The 18,177-nt window shown below is 39.8% G+C and overlaps 1 protein-coding gene across 1 annotated transcript in view; it reads right to left on the bottom strand.

The window, feature by feature from the left end:
- Positions 1 to 434: 434 nt before the first annotated feature.
- Positions 435 to 18,177, bottom strand: part of LOC137256483 (sodium-dependent proline transporter-like) — a 66,012-nt gene continuing 48,269 nt past the window's right edge. Inside the window, exons 10-13 of the mRNA XM_067794320.1 lie at positions 11,373 to 11,472; positions 8,528 to 8,628; positions 1,101 to 1,274; positions 435 to 491 (exon numbers count right to left, since the gene is read on the bottom strand). Coding sequence (XP_067650421.1) covers positions 435 to 491; positions 1,101 to 1,274; positions 8,528 to 8,628; positions 11,373 to 11,472 — 432 coding nt within the window. The remainder of the gene's footprint in view (positions 492 to 1,100; positions 1,275 to 8,527; positions 8,629 to 11,372; positions 11,473 to 18,177) is intronic.

The following is an 18,177-nucleotide window of genomic DNA, read 5'->3' as shown; positions in this document are numbered from 1 at the left end:
GACCCTCTTGAAAAAACGTCAAAGTCAAGAATGGGACCCCATGCACGTGTATGGGGCTACTGCTTTGCGCGCGTGGCTATCATGCGTTGTGTTTAGGGGTGTTAATAAAGGGAAATGGTGGTGCGTTCATAAGACGTCCGTCCTTGAAACGTTTGTTAACGTTTACACTTCTGTATCCAAATTGAAAGTTTAGGTTTCCCTACTTTTTTGGAAGAGTATACAATGAAGTTCAGCAGGAAACAATAGACAAATATTTGTTACAGTGATGTTTTGTAAGAATCTATTGTAATGCATTTCTGTATACTGTGATTCTAACATTCAATACAGGTTGCTGTTATACGGGTGGGGGATATCGTTTTCACAAGAATGATGCTAAAATGTTTGATAAGATCCTTGCAGGTATTTTTAAAGGTGTTTGGTTTTCCTTCTACTCTTCAATTGGCGATCGTGGGACCCCAGTCAGCATCAGGTCTCAAGGCGATCTTTATACTCTGTCGACGGAAACAAGTTATTAAAGGCTTCATCAACATTAATGTATAGTTGAGGAGAGAAGTTTCTACAATAATTACTTTCACATACTTTAACCAGCATTGTGGACTGAGGATGAACAGGAAAAGGTTCTGCTGGGTCAACAGCAAAATGATGCGTGTATGTTTAGGTTGAAAGCTGATCATTATGTGCATGATTGGGTCCCGACTCCACATTCCAGGTGGATGAAATGTCAAATCATTTTCAGAAAATATACCCATGCGGAGAATTGAACTCAGGTCCTTGTCGTGATGGGGAGGGTAAACCACTAACTGATAGGTACTCATGAGGCTTTGCAGTATTGCCATGCTAGCTGCTGTTTTTGAGTATGGTAGATGTGGGGTCCTTCTAGTTGGGGTTTGGGATTTTTCTGGACACATCTGGCCATGGGGTGATTTTCATGGGGTGATTGCAACACGAATTTAGAAGTCAAATAAGTCAAGGCCGAAGTCAGTCTCAGTTGGCAAATACACATGCCTCTTGTATTTTTCGAGACGCATTACATGTATATGTAGACAACCAAGTCAACCAAAGATCACGTTCAATAGTGAAATATGACGAATCACAGTTACCTTCTTCAGGGAATTGGTCGCCATGTGCTTCCTGACAGTGGTGACCATATAGATGGGTATCGGGAGAAGGGGTAGCACTGCAATAAACCAACCGATTGTAGAGGCGTAGCTGGGAAACTTGTACTTGCCATAGGTCGGCGGTTCGTAGCGGAGAAGTGCCAAGATGAAGGCAGTCTGAACATAAAAGATGTCAAAAAGTGACATGATATGTATAAGCAACTTCTTCGCAGTACTTCAAAGACACGTGATCATCGTATTCCTAGAATCGCACAAATCTCTAGCTGACAGTTCTTAAAGGAAGAGAGATGTATTTGTCATTCATATTAATTAGGCACCCGTCAACGGTCACCTCCTCGTGGTGGGTGCTGGGTAACACCAAGAGCTCGCCAAAACCCCCACTGTGGACCCGGGGATATTTGGTCCACCAACCCGTTTGCCGTGGGTTGCGACCCTGTGTCGGCCGAGGACAGGAGATTGGGGGTTGAGGGAACTGGGGGCCCGTGACCGCGTTTCCTTTGTTCAGCACACCCCTTCGACCCTTACTTCACCTTGACGGAGGTTGACTGGGCCCGGTTCAACCAATTGACTGGTCATGCCAAGCCCTGTGCATAGATTAGAACTATACTTATTATTGCACAAGTGTGATTTGGAATTGATGTAATTTTGGTCTTGGTTTTATTGTCTAAAACATGTTTGATTTTGAATTATGTTGTTTTGAACTTTGCCTAGAGGCTTATGCATTGTATGTACCAGGGTGTAAATATGTGTTGGAACCATCATTATAAATGCACAAATCATTGTCAGAACAAAAGTCCTCCAACAACATACCTTTAGTGTTTGTAGTTAGACTACCCCAGAGTGGGTTGTGCCCATTTAAATCTCCCATTATTATACAGGCCTTCGGGAGTTGGTCATATAGGGCTTGAAGATCAGTTTTGACGAACGTCGAAGATGGCGAAATATAGAGAGAGCGTAGCGTAAACGCTACATGTAAAGTAATTCTCACTGGAACAGCCTGCATATTAGTATTAAGTGAAATAGGGCTTTGAATAACGTTTTGTCTGACTAGAATGGATGATCCGCCAGTGGCCCTATCACCCAGAGGTGAAAAGCAATGATATGCATTAAAATGACGAAGGTCAAATGTACCTGTTTGTTTTAAATATGTCTCTTGGAGACATAACGCTAGAGCTGTAAAATCGTGGACTAATAGCTGTAATTCATGTAAATTAGTCCTCAATCCTCTGCAGTTCCACTGTTTTCAGTATAGAAGGAAAATGGTCACTTCCACAGAGGTCATCGTGGACTGACCATTTGAATTCATTTAGTAGTTCTGAATTTGTCAGTGACAAGTCAAGGGCAGAATAGGTTCCTGTACCAGGGTGTAACTATGTGTTGGAACCATCGTTATATATACATAAATTATTGTCAGAACAAAAGTCCTCCAACAACTTACCTTTAGTGTTTGTAGTTAGACTACCCCAGAGTGGGTTGTGCCCATTTAAATCTCCCACTATAACACAGGGCTTCGGGAGTTGGTCATATAGAGCCTGAAGATCAGTTTGGCCAAACGTCGAAGACGGCGAAATATTGAGTGAGCATAGTGTAAACCCTACATGTAAAGTAACTCTCACTGGAACAGCCTGCATATTAGCATCAAGTGAAACAGGGCTTTGAATAACGTTTTGCTTGGCTAGAATGGATGATCCGCCAGCGGCCCTATCACCGGAGGTGAAAAACAATGATATGCATTAAAATGATGAAGGTCAAATGTATCTGTTTGTTTTAAATATGTCTCTTGGAGACATATCACTGAGGGCGTAAAATCTTGGACTAATAGCTGTAATTCATGTATCTAAACTATCTTTTGGGGGATTTATTTGGGATCTCCCCCGCACTCTTGCCCTAGAATGAACGTTTTCAGAAACGTCCATGCTTCAAGAGACCCATATTTATTGAGCAATTGAATTTTATTTTGTTACCCTTTAGGAGCTCTGCCACTTTGTTGTTTTGAAGCGTCAGGCTTAGGCTTAGATTCAGGCTCACGGTTCAGGCTCCTAGTGCCCTCAACCACCAGACTACCGTCCTCCACCGACACGGGACGCAACCCACGGGAAGCAGGTTGCCCAATTTAGTCGCCTCCTACGACAAGCAATGGGGTGCTGTGGACACATTCTGTCCCGGGTCCACACGGGAGTTTAAATTCTGATAATGTGAAAGATTATAATGAAACATTTTCTATTCATGAACTCCATACTGCTCTTGATCAAGCTTATGATACTGCTACAGGACCTGATAACATACATTATCAACTCCTATTTAGGGACGCTCTTGTATATATTTCATGATAGTTGGAATTCTGGGAAATTTCCTTCTTCATGGCGTGTTGCTATAGTAGTACCAATACCTAAACCTGGACGTGATCATTCGGATCCATAAAATTATCATCCGATTTTATTAACAAGCTGTGTTTGCAAGACCATGGCACACTCGATAAATAATCAGATATAGAATGTAGTGTCCGTAAAAACAAAAGTACTGTCGATCACTTAGTGCGACTGGAATCATTTGTTAAAAACCCACTAATTAATAAACAACATGCTGTGTCTATCTTTTTTGATCTCGAAAAAGCATTTGACAAAACCTGGAAATACGGCATTTTGAGAGATTGACTTGATTTCGGTTTGTTTTGATTTCGGTCGTTTGCCTGAATTTATAGCAAGCTTTTCAAATTACATGAAAGAAAGCTGTATATTGGTTACACCTACTTGTTCTGTCAGTCCAGATCTGAAGAGGTTAGTTTACGATAATGTCGTATTGGGCACACAAGTTATACACATAAATATTTGCTTAAAACTGATGATGCTCCGTTTTTGTTTCCCTTGTGATGAAAGAATAACAGTCAAGCATGTCCTGCTTGACTGTGTTGAGTATTCCATGAAGGATCCTTTTAATAACACAAGTTCTATTTGAATCATTGCATTTTAAGAGAATTAGAATTATTAAATGAACTGTAAATCGATAAATATTATATTATTTGAAGGTTTAACTAGTAACTGTGCTTGTAAGTGGCTTTATCCTCGAAGTGGGGTTGAAGTATCGTACAATTATTGTCCTCCTATATTGAAAGTTCACACACATTCAAAGGAAATTCTAAATTTCCAGGTTTGTAATCGTAGAATAAGTGTCTTTTTATTGTATGGCTAGATTTCCCAAATTGCTGAAGGCTGAGGGGATGATGTAAATCCAGCTAGGGTCAATGCAAGTAGCAAAAGTACTGTAAGTCCCCATGGTCCCTAGTATGGTGATCTACCTTCACATGTTAGCAATCTATAGCCCAGTTTTATATTGTATTGTCCAGTATAGATCGACTGTTTTAGGTATAGCCACTAGTTGTACATTCTATTCTGCGATATTCTAGTTGTTTTACTATCCTTTGTCGATAGATTTTTACAATACTCATATATTCAATTTGAATGGTATGTTCCCGTCACGATATGGCTGAAATATTGCCAATGTGACGTTAAATATTAACTCACTCACTGACTCACTCTAAAAATGTGACAAGACATGGTTCAGGCAAGTGTTTCAGCAGCTGATAGTGAATATTGTCATCACCCGCTGCTGCGTCATGAGCTTGCTCAAGAGCAATATATAGCTCATGTAATGAAAACACTTCATTATAGTCCTCACCGTTATCTGAATAAAAATTAACTTTTGTTTTCCTCTGTTGTTTCTGATATCTCTGAAAGACAGGGACGTAATTTGCCGATGACGAATGTTTGACAATTTGACATTTGTCAGTAATTAAATTATCACCATGTTTGAGATGGTGAACTGAAGATTTTGAACCTTTGCCTTTAATTCTTTGAACCATGTTCCTTACTTTGGACACTGACGTGCGTTAATTAATTTTGGAGATATAGTTCCTCCAAGACTGTCGCTTAGTTTGTTTAAAGGTACGACACGCCTTTGCATTTAGTATTTTATATCTGTTTAGGTTATGGACAGTTGGGTGATGGCGGAAATATTTCTCTGCCTTTTTCCTTGCTTTTCTAGCATTTTTACAGTCTGTCGTAAACTATGGCTTCCGTACATGTGGAGTTGTAGAGGATCTTGGTATGCACTCATCAGCAATTACATTTAAAACGTCAGAAAATACATGAATAGGATCAGCAATATTGAGTTTAAAATGATGACCAGTTCGCAGAAGATAATGTCATTGGAAAGTGATCACTTCAACAGAGGTCGTTGCGAACTGGCCAGTCAAATTCATTAAGTAGATTAGAGTCTGCAAGAGACAAATCTAGAGAAGAGTAGGCGCCGGTTGCAAGATGTAGATAAATGCTTGAATCATCATTAAAAATGCAGGGGCCATTATTTGAGATAAAATCTTCCAGTATTTTACCTGTAGTGTTAGTATTTGTACCACCCCAGATTGGATTGTGTCCATTAATATCACCCATTATAATGCCTGGTTTCGGAAGTTGATCATAGACAGCTTGGAGATCAGTCCGGTGCTGTGTTGAAGAAGGTGGAGCATAGAGTGAGCATAATTTGAGGACAACATGAAGTGTAAAGTCTCACTGCAACTGCTTGGAGATTAGTTGTAAGTGGTTCATGGCTATTACATGCATCGTACTGACGTAAATTAAAAGTATCTGTCTGTTTCAGATGAGTTTCCTGCAGACAGAACGATGATGTTGCCAGATCTCTGACTAATAAATGTAACTCTGTATAATTAGTCTTCAATCCTCTACAGTTCCATTGTACTATACGTTTGGAAGACATTATCTTTTTGGTAGATTGATTGGGGATTATCAGAAGTTTCGGGTTATCAGTTTTAACCCAAGCCAGGTCTGTTTGACACACAAGCGATGAAGTGGAAACTTTAGTCATGGTTTCAGAAGGTAATCTGACGACTGATGTATAAGTTGCATTAGGTATTGTTGATTCCACAATCTTTTTAGCATCAGCAAAGCTAACGTTTTGAGTGATTTTTACTTTGTTTATTTCCATTTGCTTTTAACATATTTTATATTCTTTTTAAAATGATGAATACTTGCCTGAACAATTTGTGCATTTTTTGAAAGTGCAAGTGCAGTCTCCTGTTACATGAGATGTCTCGCTACAATGAGCACATGTCACTGGCTGTGCACAGGTGGTAACTCCATGACCTTATTTTTGGCATCAAAAACACCTCAATGGATTTGGGATATAGACTGCAACTGCGATATTACAGTAACCCACTTTAACAGACTAAGGGAGACGTGGAGATGAGAATGAAAAAAGGTAAGTGTTTGTGTTCATCAGTTCATTGTTTTTCTGGGTAGTAAATCAACTGACATATGTCACACCTTGATCTTTCTTTTCGGATAATGTCCAGCTCTGACATGTCAGCTAACAAACGGTCTCTGTCTCTTATGATGCCCTTAGAAGTGTTCAAGGTTCTATGGGCAGTTACTGAAACAGGAATGCCAGCGAAAGTTTGCAGTGTCAATAGGTTCGAGGCCTGCTGTCTTCGTTTGCCGAAGTGTAAAGTAAAGTGTCCGAACGTAAGCGTTTGGTGTTCTTAATGTTGCCTGCAATGTCATATATCCCCTTAGAAATAATGAAAGGATCAAATTGAGGAAGCTTGTCAACAGTGTCAAAAACAAGGAAACATTGCCAGTGTTCTGTGGTTTCATTCTCTTCACTGTCATTGTCAAGTTGTTGTTTGGCCTTTTTTGAGGGAGTTTGGTAAACAATTGTTTCATCATCCGAGCTCCCCACCCACCACCAAATATCACAAGGACAATGCTAAAAACAAACGGATCTCCAGCTTGCAGCACCAAGGATATCTGGATGACATACTGCAGGAGAAAAATTAAAAGTGTAATCATTCCACCAAATTGGCCTATGCACAACTGCCTTCTGTGCATACAACTCTAGGCAAAAACATACATATCATGAAACATTTGAAATAACAGTCTCAAGACAGGACCAAACATGAAACATTAAAATAACAATTTCATAAATTGTGAGCATTACACAGTTGCAGCTCAGGGCTTGGTGTGACCAGCCGATTGATAGAACTGGGCCAGTTTTACCCCCCGTCTAGGTGAAGTAAGGGCCGAAGTGGTGTGTTGGGCAAAAGGAGCAAAGTGGTTCAGTCTCCTACGACTCTAGGCAAAATCGTGAAAGTGTATAGTTGAAATGAAGAAGGTTAAAAAATTCGCCAAGACTTAGAAAGATTCAGTTTTCAAATTTTTAACATTACATAATGTAATGTTCAGGGCTTGGCGTGACCAACCAACTGGTTGAACCGGGCCCATTCAACCACCTGTCTAGGTGAAGTCAGGGATTAAGTGGTGTATTAGGCAACAGGCCCCTGTTGCCATGAGCCATCAGGATCCCTTCCCCTGCCAACAAGGCCACAACCCCTGGTGGACCAAATATCCACCCGGGACCACAACGGGAGTGAACAGCTCTCAGCGTTACCCAGCACCCTCCACGAGGAAGTGGCTACTCAGTGCCAGTTGTGTTATGGGGGTATAAATTAATATGAGTGAGGGAAGGATAGTTTTTTATTCCATGGGTTATATGGGTGGTCCAGTACCCCCGTTGTATATACTACTGAGGTCCTGGCAGTCAGTGCCATGGTGGTAGTCTCCATAACGATGACAGACGAGAGACTTCCGACATGAGTTGGAACCATGTCCAAACTTTTGACATTTGTAACATCGGAGTTGAGTTGGGTCATACACCTTCATTCCGATGTTAAAATTGCCGGCTTTGATGGAATCAGGAAGGGACTCGCAAAAGTAATTAAGTATGTATTGGTGATAATGATAACACCATCTTTCTGTACTGTGAAACGTTTGACTTTAAACTAGGTAGATATTTCATCCTCAGACATGTCAGCTAGGCAACGAGCCCTGTCACAAACAATGCCTTGACAAGAGTTCTGTACACAAGAGTCCTGTGCACAGACACAGCAACCTCAATATTTGCAAATGTTTTGATTGATAGCAAATTGAGAGAGTGCTGTCTCCGTGCACACTCCATAAGACGCGAACCACTACGGAGACGTGTGACGTTGTTTACCTCACCACTAATCCCAGATATAGCTTTGGAAATGGCAAATGGGTTTAGTTTCATTGGTGAAAAATCAACAACCTCGATCACCAGTAAGCGCTTCAGTAAACAAACAAGCATAAGATTTTATCTAAACTCAGCTAAATCGGGTTTGTTCCTGAGCTAAGAAGGACTACTGCTGTAGACATGAGTGCCAGAAGTCTCGAGTGACCTGTTATCTGATTAGGTCCCATTCACAGAAATTGTAGAGGCAATTGTATTTGTCATTTCTATACATTTCGACGAAGATTGCACATAATGATAGAGTATGCATGGCACATCATCCCTCCAAGGAACGTAATTGTACTTACCACTAGAATTGTTGGTGTCACAAAAGCCCACAGGATCTTGACAGGCATCGCCAGCTGCTTCCCAAACATCATCTCAGCGTCGCTACTAATCCGCCGTATACCTGACAGAAACATAAGATAGTGTCAGTAAGTAAAACCATCACCTTTAACAGTAGAGTTTGTATTTTTTTTTTCATGTGCATATTTCATGCATCTCTACTTAGCGATATAGGATCCAGTTTTGATCTGCCATTTGAATGACTGATACTACCGGTGCACAATCACTTTGGGGCTCAATCTCCATCTAGAATTGCCAGACATACACACGCAGCCACCACTGTAAGCGTAGCTCGCAACGTTGATGCAGCATGAGGAAAACCAAACCGCATTGGTTCGACTTTCGACCGGAGGCAACGCTACAATAGAGACTGGGTATATGCTGTTTACATCTGTAAACAATAAAACGCGCGGCACCCAGAATAGGGTAATCTACGACGCAAATAAGTATACAAGCATTTAGTTTTACGATTGTTAAACGTGTTTGTAAATATCACCTATATATATTGCAATGGATCATTTACTAGCAGGTCGTTAGAGGGTGCCAAACGCAGGTCTACATTTTATTAACATTAATGAATCGAATAATAAATAATACAATATTTGCATTCATATTGCGCCGTACTCCTGTCTCGAGGTGAATGCTCATTGCGCTAACAGTCAAAACAGGCATATTATTACCCCGGATACATCTGTGTATCATCTGAAGATGAGGTAACAGACATATGAGTCGCTGGCAGCAGTATTATTTCTTTCACTTGTCACACCTTAACCTCTAATAATAAAATAGTGCTGCCTGACGTACAGGTAATCTGCAGTCGTTTGCTATGACGACATGAGACGACATGACGACATCGTATATCTTACGAATCATAAAATCCACATTGCAATTAGATAAATATATGTCAGGGAACAAAAATAAAAAATCCCCTACTATCTAGTGCATCACGTGTGGTTATAAACATGTTTTACGTAAATAATGTTCTGTATCTGTTGTAAGAGTTTAACCCATATCCTCCCTAGTGTTTATATAGATAGATAGATATGGGGACGGAGTTCCACTTGGTCAGCACGACGTCCACGACGATCCCGCTTGCACTGCGAGGCTGTCCAAGTGTAACGCCAGTTGTTTGTAAATCAGCACCATGCTGTACTCAACCAACATTCATATGACTGAAGATTATTGTGAGCGACTGTGTCTCCACGTTTCATGTGCAACAAACTATCCATGACATAGTCTTTGTTCGTAATCTTAACATGGTTACAGCATACGATATCAGCAATCACACTGTATACATCTACGTAAGTGAGTGAGTGAATTACAATTTAAGTGAGTGAGTTAGTATAGAACGTCACAATATATCAACCACATGACGGGAACATTTAACACTGAAATGGAATATATGTATATTATATTAATCTGTTGACGAAGGACAGTAAGAATTACAATTTAATATCACACGGCAATATTTCTGCCATATAGTCACGACAATAAACCTATTATATATTGTAAATACCTGTTACGATGTACAGTAAAACAATAGCAACATATCATGTAATTCAGTCCTAAAAATCTAATTATTTCCAATCTCTAAATCCAACTCGATATGACATACGTTAACATTTTAATGTCACTTCAGTAAATCCTGAATTGTGATTGGTTAATCAAAGTCATTCAGAGATATATACTATAAGGGCAACGCTATTTTGCAGGGCATTACCATTTGCAGAAGAGGGCATTAGAAAAGACCTAGGGCTACTGCAAATTGTAATGGCCTGAAAAATAGCGTTTTTTCTTTTTATTAAAACAAAAACAACGGCATCGGTTTAGAAGCATTTACAGCTAACAACAAACGACGGAGGCCACTGACACACATTTTACAATTATAGTCACGTTATAGAACAACACAGATGACGTCACTATTGAGAGTGACGACATTCGACCTTGACTTTTGCCCATACTGCCAGCCGACATTGTTTTTAGTGCTCAACAACGTTAGACTTCCAGTCGATATTTTCATTGCTGTATGTTGTAAATTTATGGCACGGTTGTTATGGTTGGCAAAGGCAAGAAAGTGCATAATGGCACAAGTACATGTGGCGAATTTGAGCCATATATGTGAGCTCAAGTTCAAACGAGCCCTAGGCGATTTAACTTCCACAGCTTCTGACGTCACCTAACAACGGGCGTGATAATGGCCTGTCGTCAAGCAGTTTGGGTAATTCTTATCCATTTTAGATATAATTACGGCATATACCCAGTGAGTGTTGTTGTTTTTTTTAAAAAGCACCCTAAGAACGGGTGCGATGGGTATAAACATACTGTGATATGTTGGAAAATCAGAGATACACAGGGTAATTATATTAGTTCATTTTTTTCATTTATAACCTCACGCTACGCTAAAGACTATAACATTATTTTCGACTCAGTTAACCAGTCCAAGGCCTCATGCATAGAAGCACTACGACAGTGGTACGTCTATGTTAAAGTACGGGAGTTACAATCACCTCAGCGCTACAGTAGCTTTGAGGAAGGGGGTCCAGGTCAGTGCCAACGTCGGACACCCATGTGCCTGATGACCTTAAATTTCAAACCCATCTGGACAAAGTAGGTCACACAGCTTTTACGTTCAATCAAGGTCGTTGTGCTAAACAGACCTACTACAGACCTGACCTTAAAGTTCAAACACTCAATCAATGGCGTCATAGGTATCTAACTTTCCTTGAACTACCTATTAAACGGTTTTGGCGAAGATATACATTCATGACCGAAAGTCTACATATCATGATTGTCTCCCGATATACATACCATAGATCCAGGCCACGGCAACACACTCCAGTGTACATATCACCATTGGTCCCAGGGAAAATAGATACCAGTCTATCAGTTGAAACATGTACGGTCCTCCCTGAAATACATTTATGCATTGCGAGTGTACACTGCATTGTGCCAGAAGTATTCATTGAACGATAGCGTGCATTTTGATGTTGGATGGTAACATAACGCCATATGATGTTGATTTACATGGAGCGATTCCAAACCGCGTCATACCAAACTATGTTTAAGTTTGGAATTTGCGCTCGACATTAATGGGTACAAGGACTGGCTGGTAATGTGTCTTCATGCTTAACTGGTGGATCGTATCTCAGAAACCTGAGTTTCATTCTGCCGAAGGCTAAATGTTGTTGTTTCTGGATAAGCTTATTTAAAAGATCTTTAGGGTAACAAATTTGCCACACGGTGTATAGAAAGGGTGTACGTGACCAATATATCATACTGCCATTGTACTGTCACTCTATTTAGACGCGCCATGTACCCATGTTTCATTTCCACACATGAGTGTAATTTGCGGAACACACAGTGGATGAGTGAGTGAGTGAGTGAGTTAAGATTTAAAGTCACATCGGCAATATTTCAACCATATCGTGACTAAAACTAATTCTAAATTTATACGATAGACATATGATAGATAAATCCTGTCGACGGAAGAAAGTAAAACTCTAGATAAGAGTTAACACGAGCTAGCAGATATCTTAAAAGGAGGAAAATCAGTTTGGACAAAAGAATCTACAAATGGGCTATATATCGCCATCAGCTGATAATAGATCACCATACCGGGGACTATGCACACTTACAGTGCCTTTGCTACCTGCATGGATCATTAATTAAATCAATTTATTTTACGAATTCAATAATTAAATGATAATTAACAGTATTAGAAAGATCCTTAACATCTCAAGCAGGAGATGTTTGACTGTGACTCTGTCATCACAGGGGATGCAAGGATCTTCACCTTTTAACAGATATTTGTGAGTATAACGAGTATGGCCAATGCGCCAATGTCGCATAGTAGGTGTAACCCAAGTAGGTGTAACCAATATAAGGTGTAATTTCATGTAGTTTGTTCATACACACTTGAGCGTGCCACTTCGTCTGCATCAGATCACGGATCTAAGATCATGTAAGATCTAATGGTAGCTTTGTAACCTGAGTATGGAATAAGAAGTGGTGTCACGGATTTGTTGAGTGCTGCCTTGGCAGCAAGATCAGTCATTGAATTCCAAGAAATACCAACATGGCTGGGTAACCAACAAAGGACGATATCACATTGGCCAGTAGCAAGAGAATTATACAATTCGACAATCTCTATTAAAATTGGATGTTTACAAGAAAGATTTTTAATGGCCTGAAGACATGAAAGAGAATCTGAAAAGATTATGAATTATTTACGATGTTAATATGGCATTAGCTTCTGCTGTGAAAATAGAGGTGTTATTGGGTAATCGAGTAGATCCAATGACAGTGGCACAAGCAACCGTTTCACCATCCGTTTATCCATGTGTAAATAAGGGGTCTGTATGTATTATAGTTACTTTTTAGTTGAGTATATAATTGTCTGTACTGTAATTCATTAGTTTCTGACTTCTTAAACTGTGTTAGTGTTATGTCAATTCGTGGCCTCACCAGCTGCCAAGGAGGAGAAGAAAGCAAACGGGAAGATGATATATTTTCCAGCTCAATGCCAGCAGCGGAAATGAATGGTCTAATTCTTATCCCAAGCGGCCGAACAAGAGAAGACTTTTTATTGTGGAGGTCCTCATAAATACAGGGTTAGACGCATGAGAATATAGTTATGTGAGATACTATAAGGATAATTGTACACGCCGTTGGGTAAGAAAAGGCTCATCGGCCTCGACATAGATACTGTCAATAGGGGAAGTTCGAAAGGACCCAAGACAAAGTCTTAGGCCTTGGTGGTGGACAGAATCCAATAATTTTAGGTTGTTTTTACAGGCTTCACCATATACAGTGGAGCCATAATCAAGTTTGGATCGTATAAGCGCTCGGTACAGGTGGAGGAGGGTTTTCTGATCCCCTCCCCACTTCGTGTTCGAAACAACGCTGAGCACATCAAGGACCTTCAGGCATTTATTTCATGTGAGGTATTTCATGTGAGGTCGAAAGATTAATGCCAGTAATTTTGCTTCTTTAACAACTTTAATAGGTGTGTCATCTAAATATAATTGCGGATCTGTATGAGGTTTATACTGTCTGCTAGAATGGATCCAATTTGCTTTTGATTTTGAAAATTTAAATCAATTTTCCAAACACCATTTATTAATCATAAAACAAAGTTGTAATTGTCGTTCAATAGTATGCATATTTGTACCACGACAAATATATTAAAATCATCCACAAAAAGGGATCTGTCAACTGAATCATTTAAAACCTTGGATAAACTATTGATTTTAATGCTAGATGAAGTGATAGACAGGATACTGCCTTGTGGGACACCCTGATCCTGAGTATAATGATCAGAAAGTGTAGAACCCACTCGGACTTGAAATTGCCTGTCGGTTAAAAAGTCTGATATAAATTGAGACAGGCGGCCAGTAGCCCTGCGATTTTCACGAATAACACATTGACTATCTGTGATTAAATTATTCGATTCACGGCACCATGTTAATCTATTACTGACCACGCGTTCCATGTTTTTGGAAACGCAGCTAGTCAGAGAAATAGGTCTATAACTAGATGGATCAGTATGATCACGGCCAGATTTTGGGTATGGGAAGAATTATGGCATCACGCCAGGATGCAGGAAATTTACCAGGTGTCCAAATGTCATCAAAGATATTCAACAGTGTCTCTAAAGATGATTCGGGTAAGTGCTTCAGGAGTTGATAATGTACACAATCGGCTCCTGTAGCAGTGTTATGAGGTTGTTCAAAAGCCTTAAAAAGCTCATGGAGAGAAAAGAGTTCGTCATAATCTTCCCCATTGTCCGAATGAAAATGTATGTAATTCTTCTCCTGCACTTTTTTGGATTTTTGAAATTCAGGTACATAGTAGGATGAGGAAGAATGTTTTGCAAGTGTTTCACCCAGTTTATTTGCGATATCAGAGTGATCACTTAACAATTGATCTCCAGATTTGAGATGGTGTATGCTTGATTTGTTTCTCTTACCTTTAATTGTATGGATCATGGTCCATGCCTTTGACATCGGTGTTCGTGAATTTATCCGCGAAAGATAATTTTGCCAAGACCAACGTTTATTTTGTTTAAATTTACGCCGGGCTTTAGCATTTAGAATCTTATATCTATTTAGATTATGGACTAGTGGATCGAGACGGAAATATTGTTCTGCCTATTTCCATGCCAATTCCATCTTGTTTGCAGTCAGCTGTAAACCATGGTTTACGTATGTGAGGATTTGGAGAGGACTTCGGAATACAATCTTTAGCTATTTTCAGCAGAGAAAACTTCTATGGGATCAGTTGTATCAATAACATCAGGTTTGAGTTTATTTGTACACAGAGTTACATGTAAATACCCCCTTAGTGAAATTCCATGTGAATGATGGAGGGACGTCAGTTGGAGACACAGATGCTAGTACAGTAGGGAAGTGGTCACTTTCGCACAAGTCATCCTGAACTGACCACTCAACTTCACTCAGTAAAATGGAATCCACAACTGACAAGTTCCTGAATGAAGATAAGTGTGAGAACCACCATTCAAAATGCATGAATCATTGTTTGAGAAAAAACTCCTCTAAGTACTACCCCAAATCTCCCATGATGACACAAGGCTTCGGTAGCTGGTCATATGTTGCTTGAAGATCAACCTGTCGGAGACAAAACGAAGGTGGAACATATAAAGAGCACAGAGTAAAAGCAATATTCGGGGTTAATCGCACAGGCACAGCCTGGAGGCGGGTATTGAGTGGAACAGGACTGTGAGTGACGCCCTGCCTCACTATAACAGAAGATCCTCCTGTAGCTTTATCACCTGGAGGAGAAAAGTGATGGTATGATATTATAATATTTTAAGTCAAAATTATCTGTCGGTTTAAGGAAAGTTTCCTGTAGGCAATTGGCTGATGGTTTTAGATCTTGTATTAATAGCTGAAGGTCATTAAAATTGTTGCTCCAGAGATTTCTGCTTCTCGGCCACGGTTTATCACAATTGCATCAGTTGGTGGAAGTCCTTTAAAACTTAACCCGTTTGCTATCTCACTGGGCATTAGAGGTGTCTGTGGAGATGTTAAGAATGTCACACGACTACGGACTGGTGCCTTACTAGTGGAGTGTTTAAGGAAACAACAATCAGTCAATCTTTTGGGCTTACAACTATTTGTTAATACTCCCGTTGTTTTTTCAGTGCACAAGACACTGAACACGAGCAGAGGCATTGTCAGAGATGTTGCTCGCTGTCTTTCTGATATGAGCGAGGAGGAAATTGCTGTTGAATTAAAATCTCAAGGAGTCATACATGTAAAACGTTTTCCCAGAAAAGCACAATATGATGCCTTTGTTAAAACCAAGAAGTATATTTTCACTGTTTCTCAACCTGTAATACCTAAATCACTAAAGACTGGATATTTCATCACATGTTTTAAGTGTTAAAAGTTTGGTCATGGTGCTAAGTTCTGCCGTAGCAAGATGGTAGTATGCTGTCGTTGCACTGGAGTCATGATAGCTCTGAGTGCACAAATGACCTCAAATGTGCTAACTGCAATTGAGATCACATGGCGTCTTCTAAATCCTGTCCATCGTTTGAATTTGAAGCCCAAATCTTAAGAATTAAGCACACACACAACATAACCTACCAAAAAGCAAAAAAAACTTGTACCATCTACTGCTCAAACACATGTAAAAATATATTCAGCAGCAATTGCATCCTCCACTAGAGTTTGTAAGACAGTCTCTGTGTCATGTCAGACCGACATCTCCTGGGTCAAGGATGACCAGACTGTACTGCACCAGCGCTCTGACATATCTCAGAAAAGTAATCTGAAATCAACCACTTCACAAACAGACTCTCCTACTCGTGATATACCATCTCACTCCATGGAAAGTACACGTACCGATGATGCAAATATAACTAGAAAAGAAAAAAATAAGTACAGAAAAGACGAAAGGCGCTCACTTACGTGGAGACGCCCACTCAAGTTTTTACATCTGTTCAGGTTCATATCTCATATGAACCTCTTCAGATAGACGTTCCTCCTTCACAACCAATTCATGGGAGTGAACACTCCTCCCAGTCAGGATCTCCAGTTAAGCCTCCATGAACACTTCCAATGCCATTATTCAATGGAATTGTAGAGGACTGGAGAACAATTTTAATGACATACATTTACTTATACAAGATTTTAAGCCACCAGCATTTTGTTTACAAGAAACATATTTTAAAGAAAACGATCAAATTGATATACGACAGTACACTCCATATCACTGCTTTTCTCCTCCTGGGCCGAAAGCAACTGGAGGTCTTTCAATATCAGTGAGACAGGGCATCATTCACAGTCCTGTTCCTCTAAATACCCATCTACAAGTTGTTATTGTCCGTGTAACGATGCACATTGTTTTCACATTGTGCTTACACATACAAACAGCAAAGGTAACATACTAGAACATTTTATTTCTGCCAACAATATCTGTCTCTTTAATGATGATTCCAACACTTATTTACATCCTGCTACAGGAACATATTCTTCCCTTGACTTAACAATTACTGACTCTACTCTGCTGGGTGAGTTTGAATGAGCAGCCCATGACGACTTGTGTGGAAGTGACCATTTTCCAACTATTCTTAAAGCTATATGTCCATCTGACGTCCCTCCATTGTCGGGAAGGAACTTTACGAAAGCTGACTGGCTTTTGTTTGAATCAGTTTCATCCAACAGAACTGTTTATGGGAGTTCCAGACCCCGTCCAACTCTTTTCTGATGAACTGAACAAAATAGCCGATGACTGGATTCCAAAGTCCTCTACGATTCCACACATACGAAAACCATGGTTCAACAACGACTGCAAATAGGCTAGGAAGGCACGGAAAAAGGTCGAGCATTATTTCCGTTGCCACCCTATGGTCCATAATTTGAACACATTCAAAATATTACATGCAAAAGCACGACGTATCTTCAAACAAAATAAATAATATTTGGACGTCTGGAAACTTTCCCTCGTCTTGGCGAGATGCTATAATTGTTCCCATTCCTAAACCTGCACGTGATCATACTGATCCTTCCAATTATAGGCCCATTGCACTAACTACCTGCGTTTGAAAGACCACGGAATGCATTATAAATAATCGACTTGTTGGGTACTTGGAAACCAATAACCTAATAACAGATATACAGTGTGGTTTCCATAAAAAAACAGAAGTACTATCGATCATTTGGTGCGTTTGGAGTCTTTTGTTAAGAATGCCTTAATTACTAAACAACACGCAGTGTCAATCTTTTTCGATTTAGAAAAAGCATATGACACAACATGGAAACATGGGATTTTAAAAGATTTACATGATTTTGGATTACGAGGCCGTTTGCCTCAGCTTATATCCAACTTTTTAAATGACAGGCGTGGGTTCTACCCCGTCTGACCATTATAGTCAGGATCAGAGTGTCCCACAGGGTAGTATATTGTCTGTCACATTGTTTAGTATTAAGATCAATAGTTTATCCAAGGTTTTAAACGATTCACTTGACGGATCACTTTTCGTGGATGATTTTAATATTTCTTGTCGCGGTAAAAATATGCGTACCATTGAACGGTAACTGCAGTTATGTTATGAAATAAATAAATGGTGTTTAGAAAATGGCTTTAA

Source organism: Haliotis asinina, chromosome 11 (genome assembly GCF_037392515.1).
Source record: "Haliotis asinina isolate JCU_RB_2024 chromosome 11, JCU_Hal_asi_v2, whole genome shotgun sequence".
Classification (NCBI taxonomy): Eukaryota; Metazoa; Mollusca; class Gastropoda; order Lepetellida; family Haliotidae; genus Haliotis; species Haliotis asinina.
This window is presented reverse-complemented; position numbering and strand designations above follow the sequence as displayed.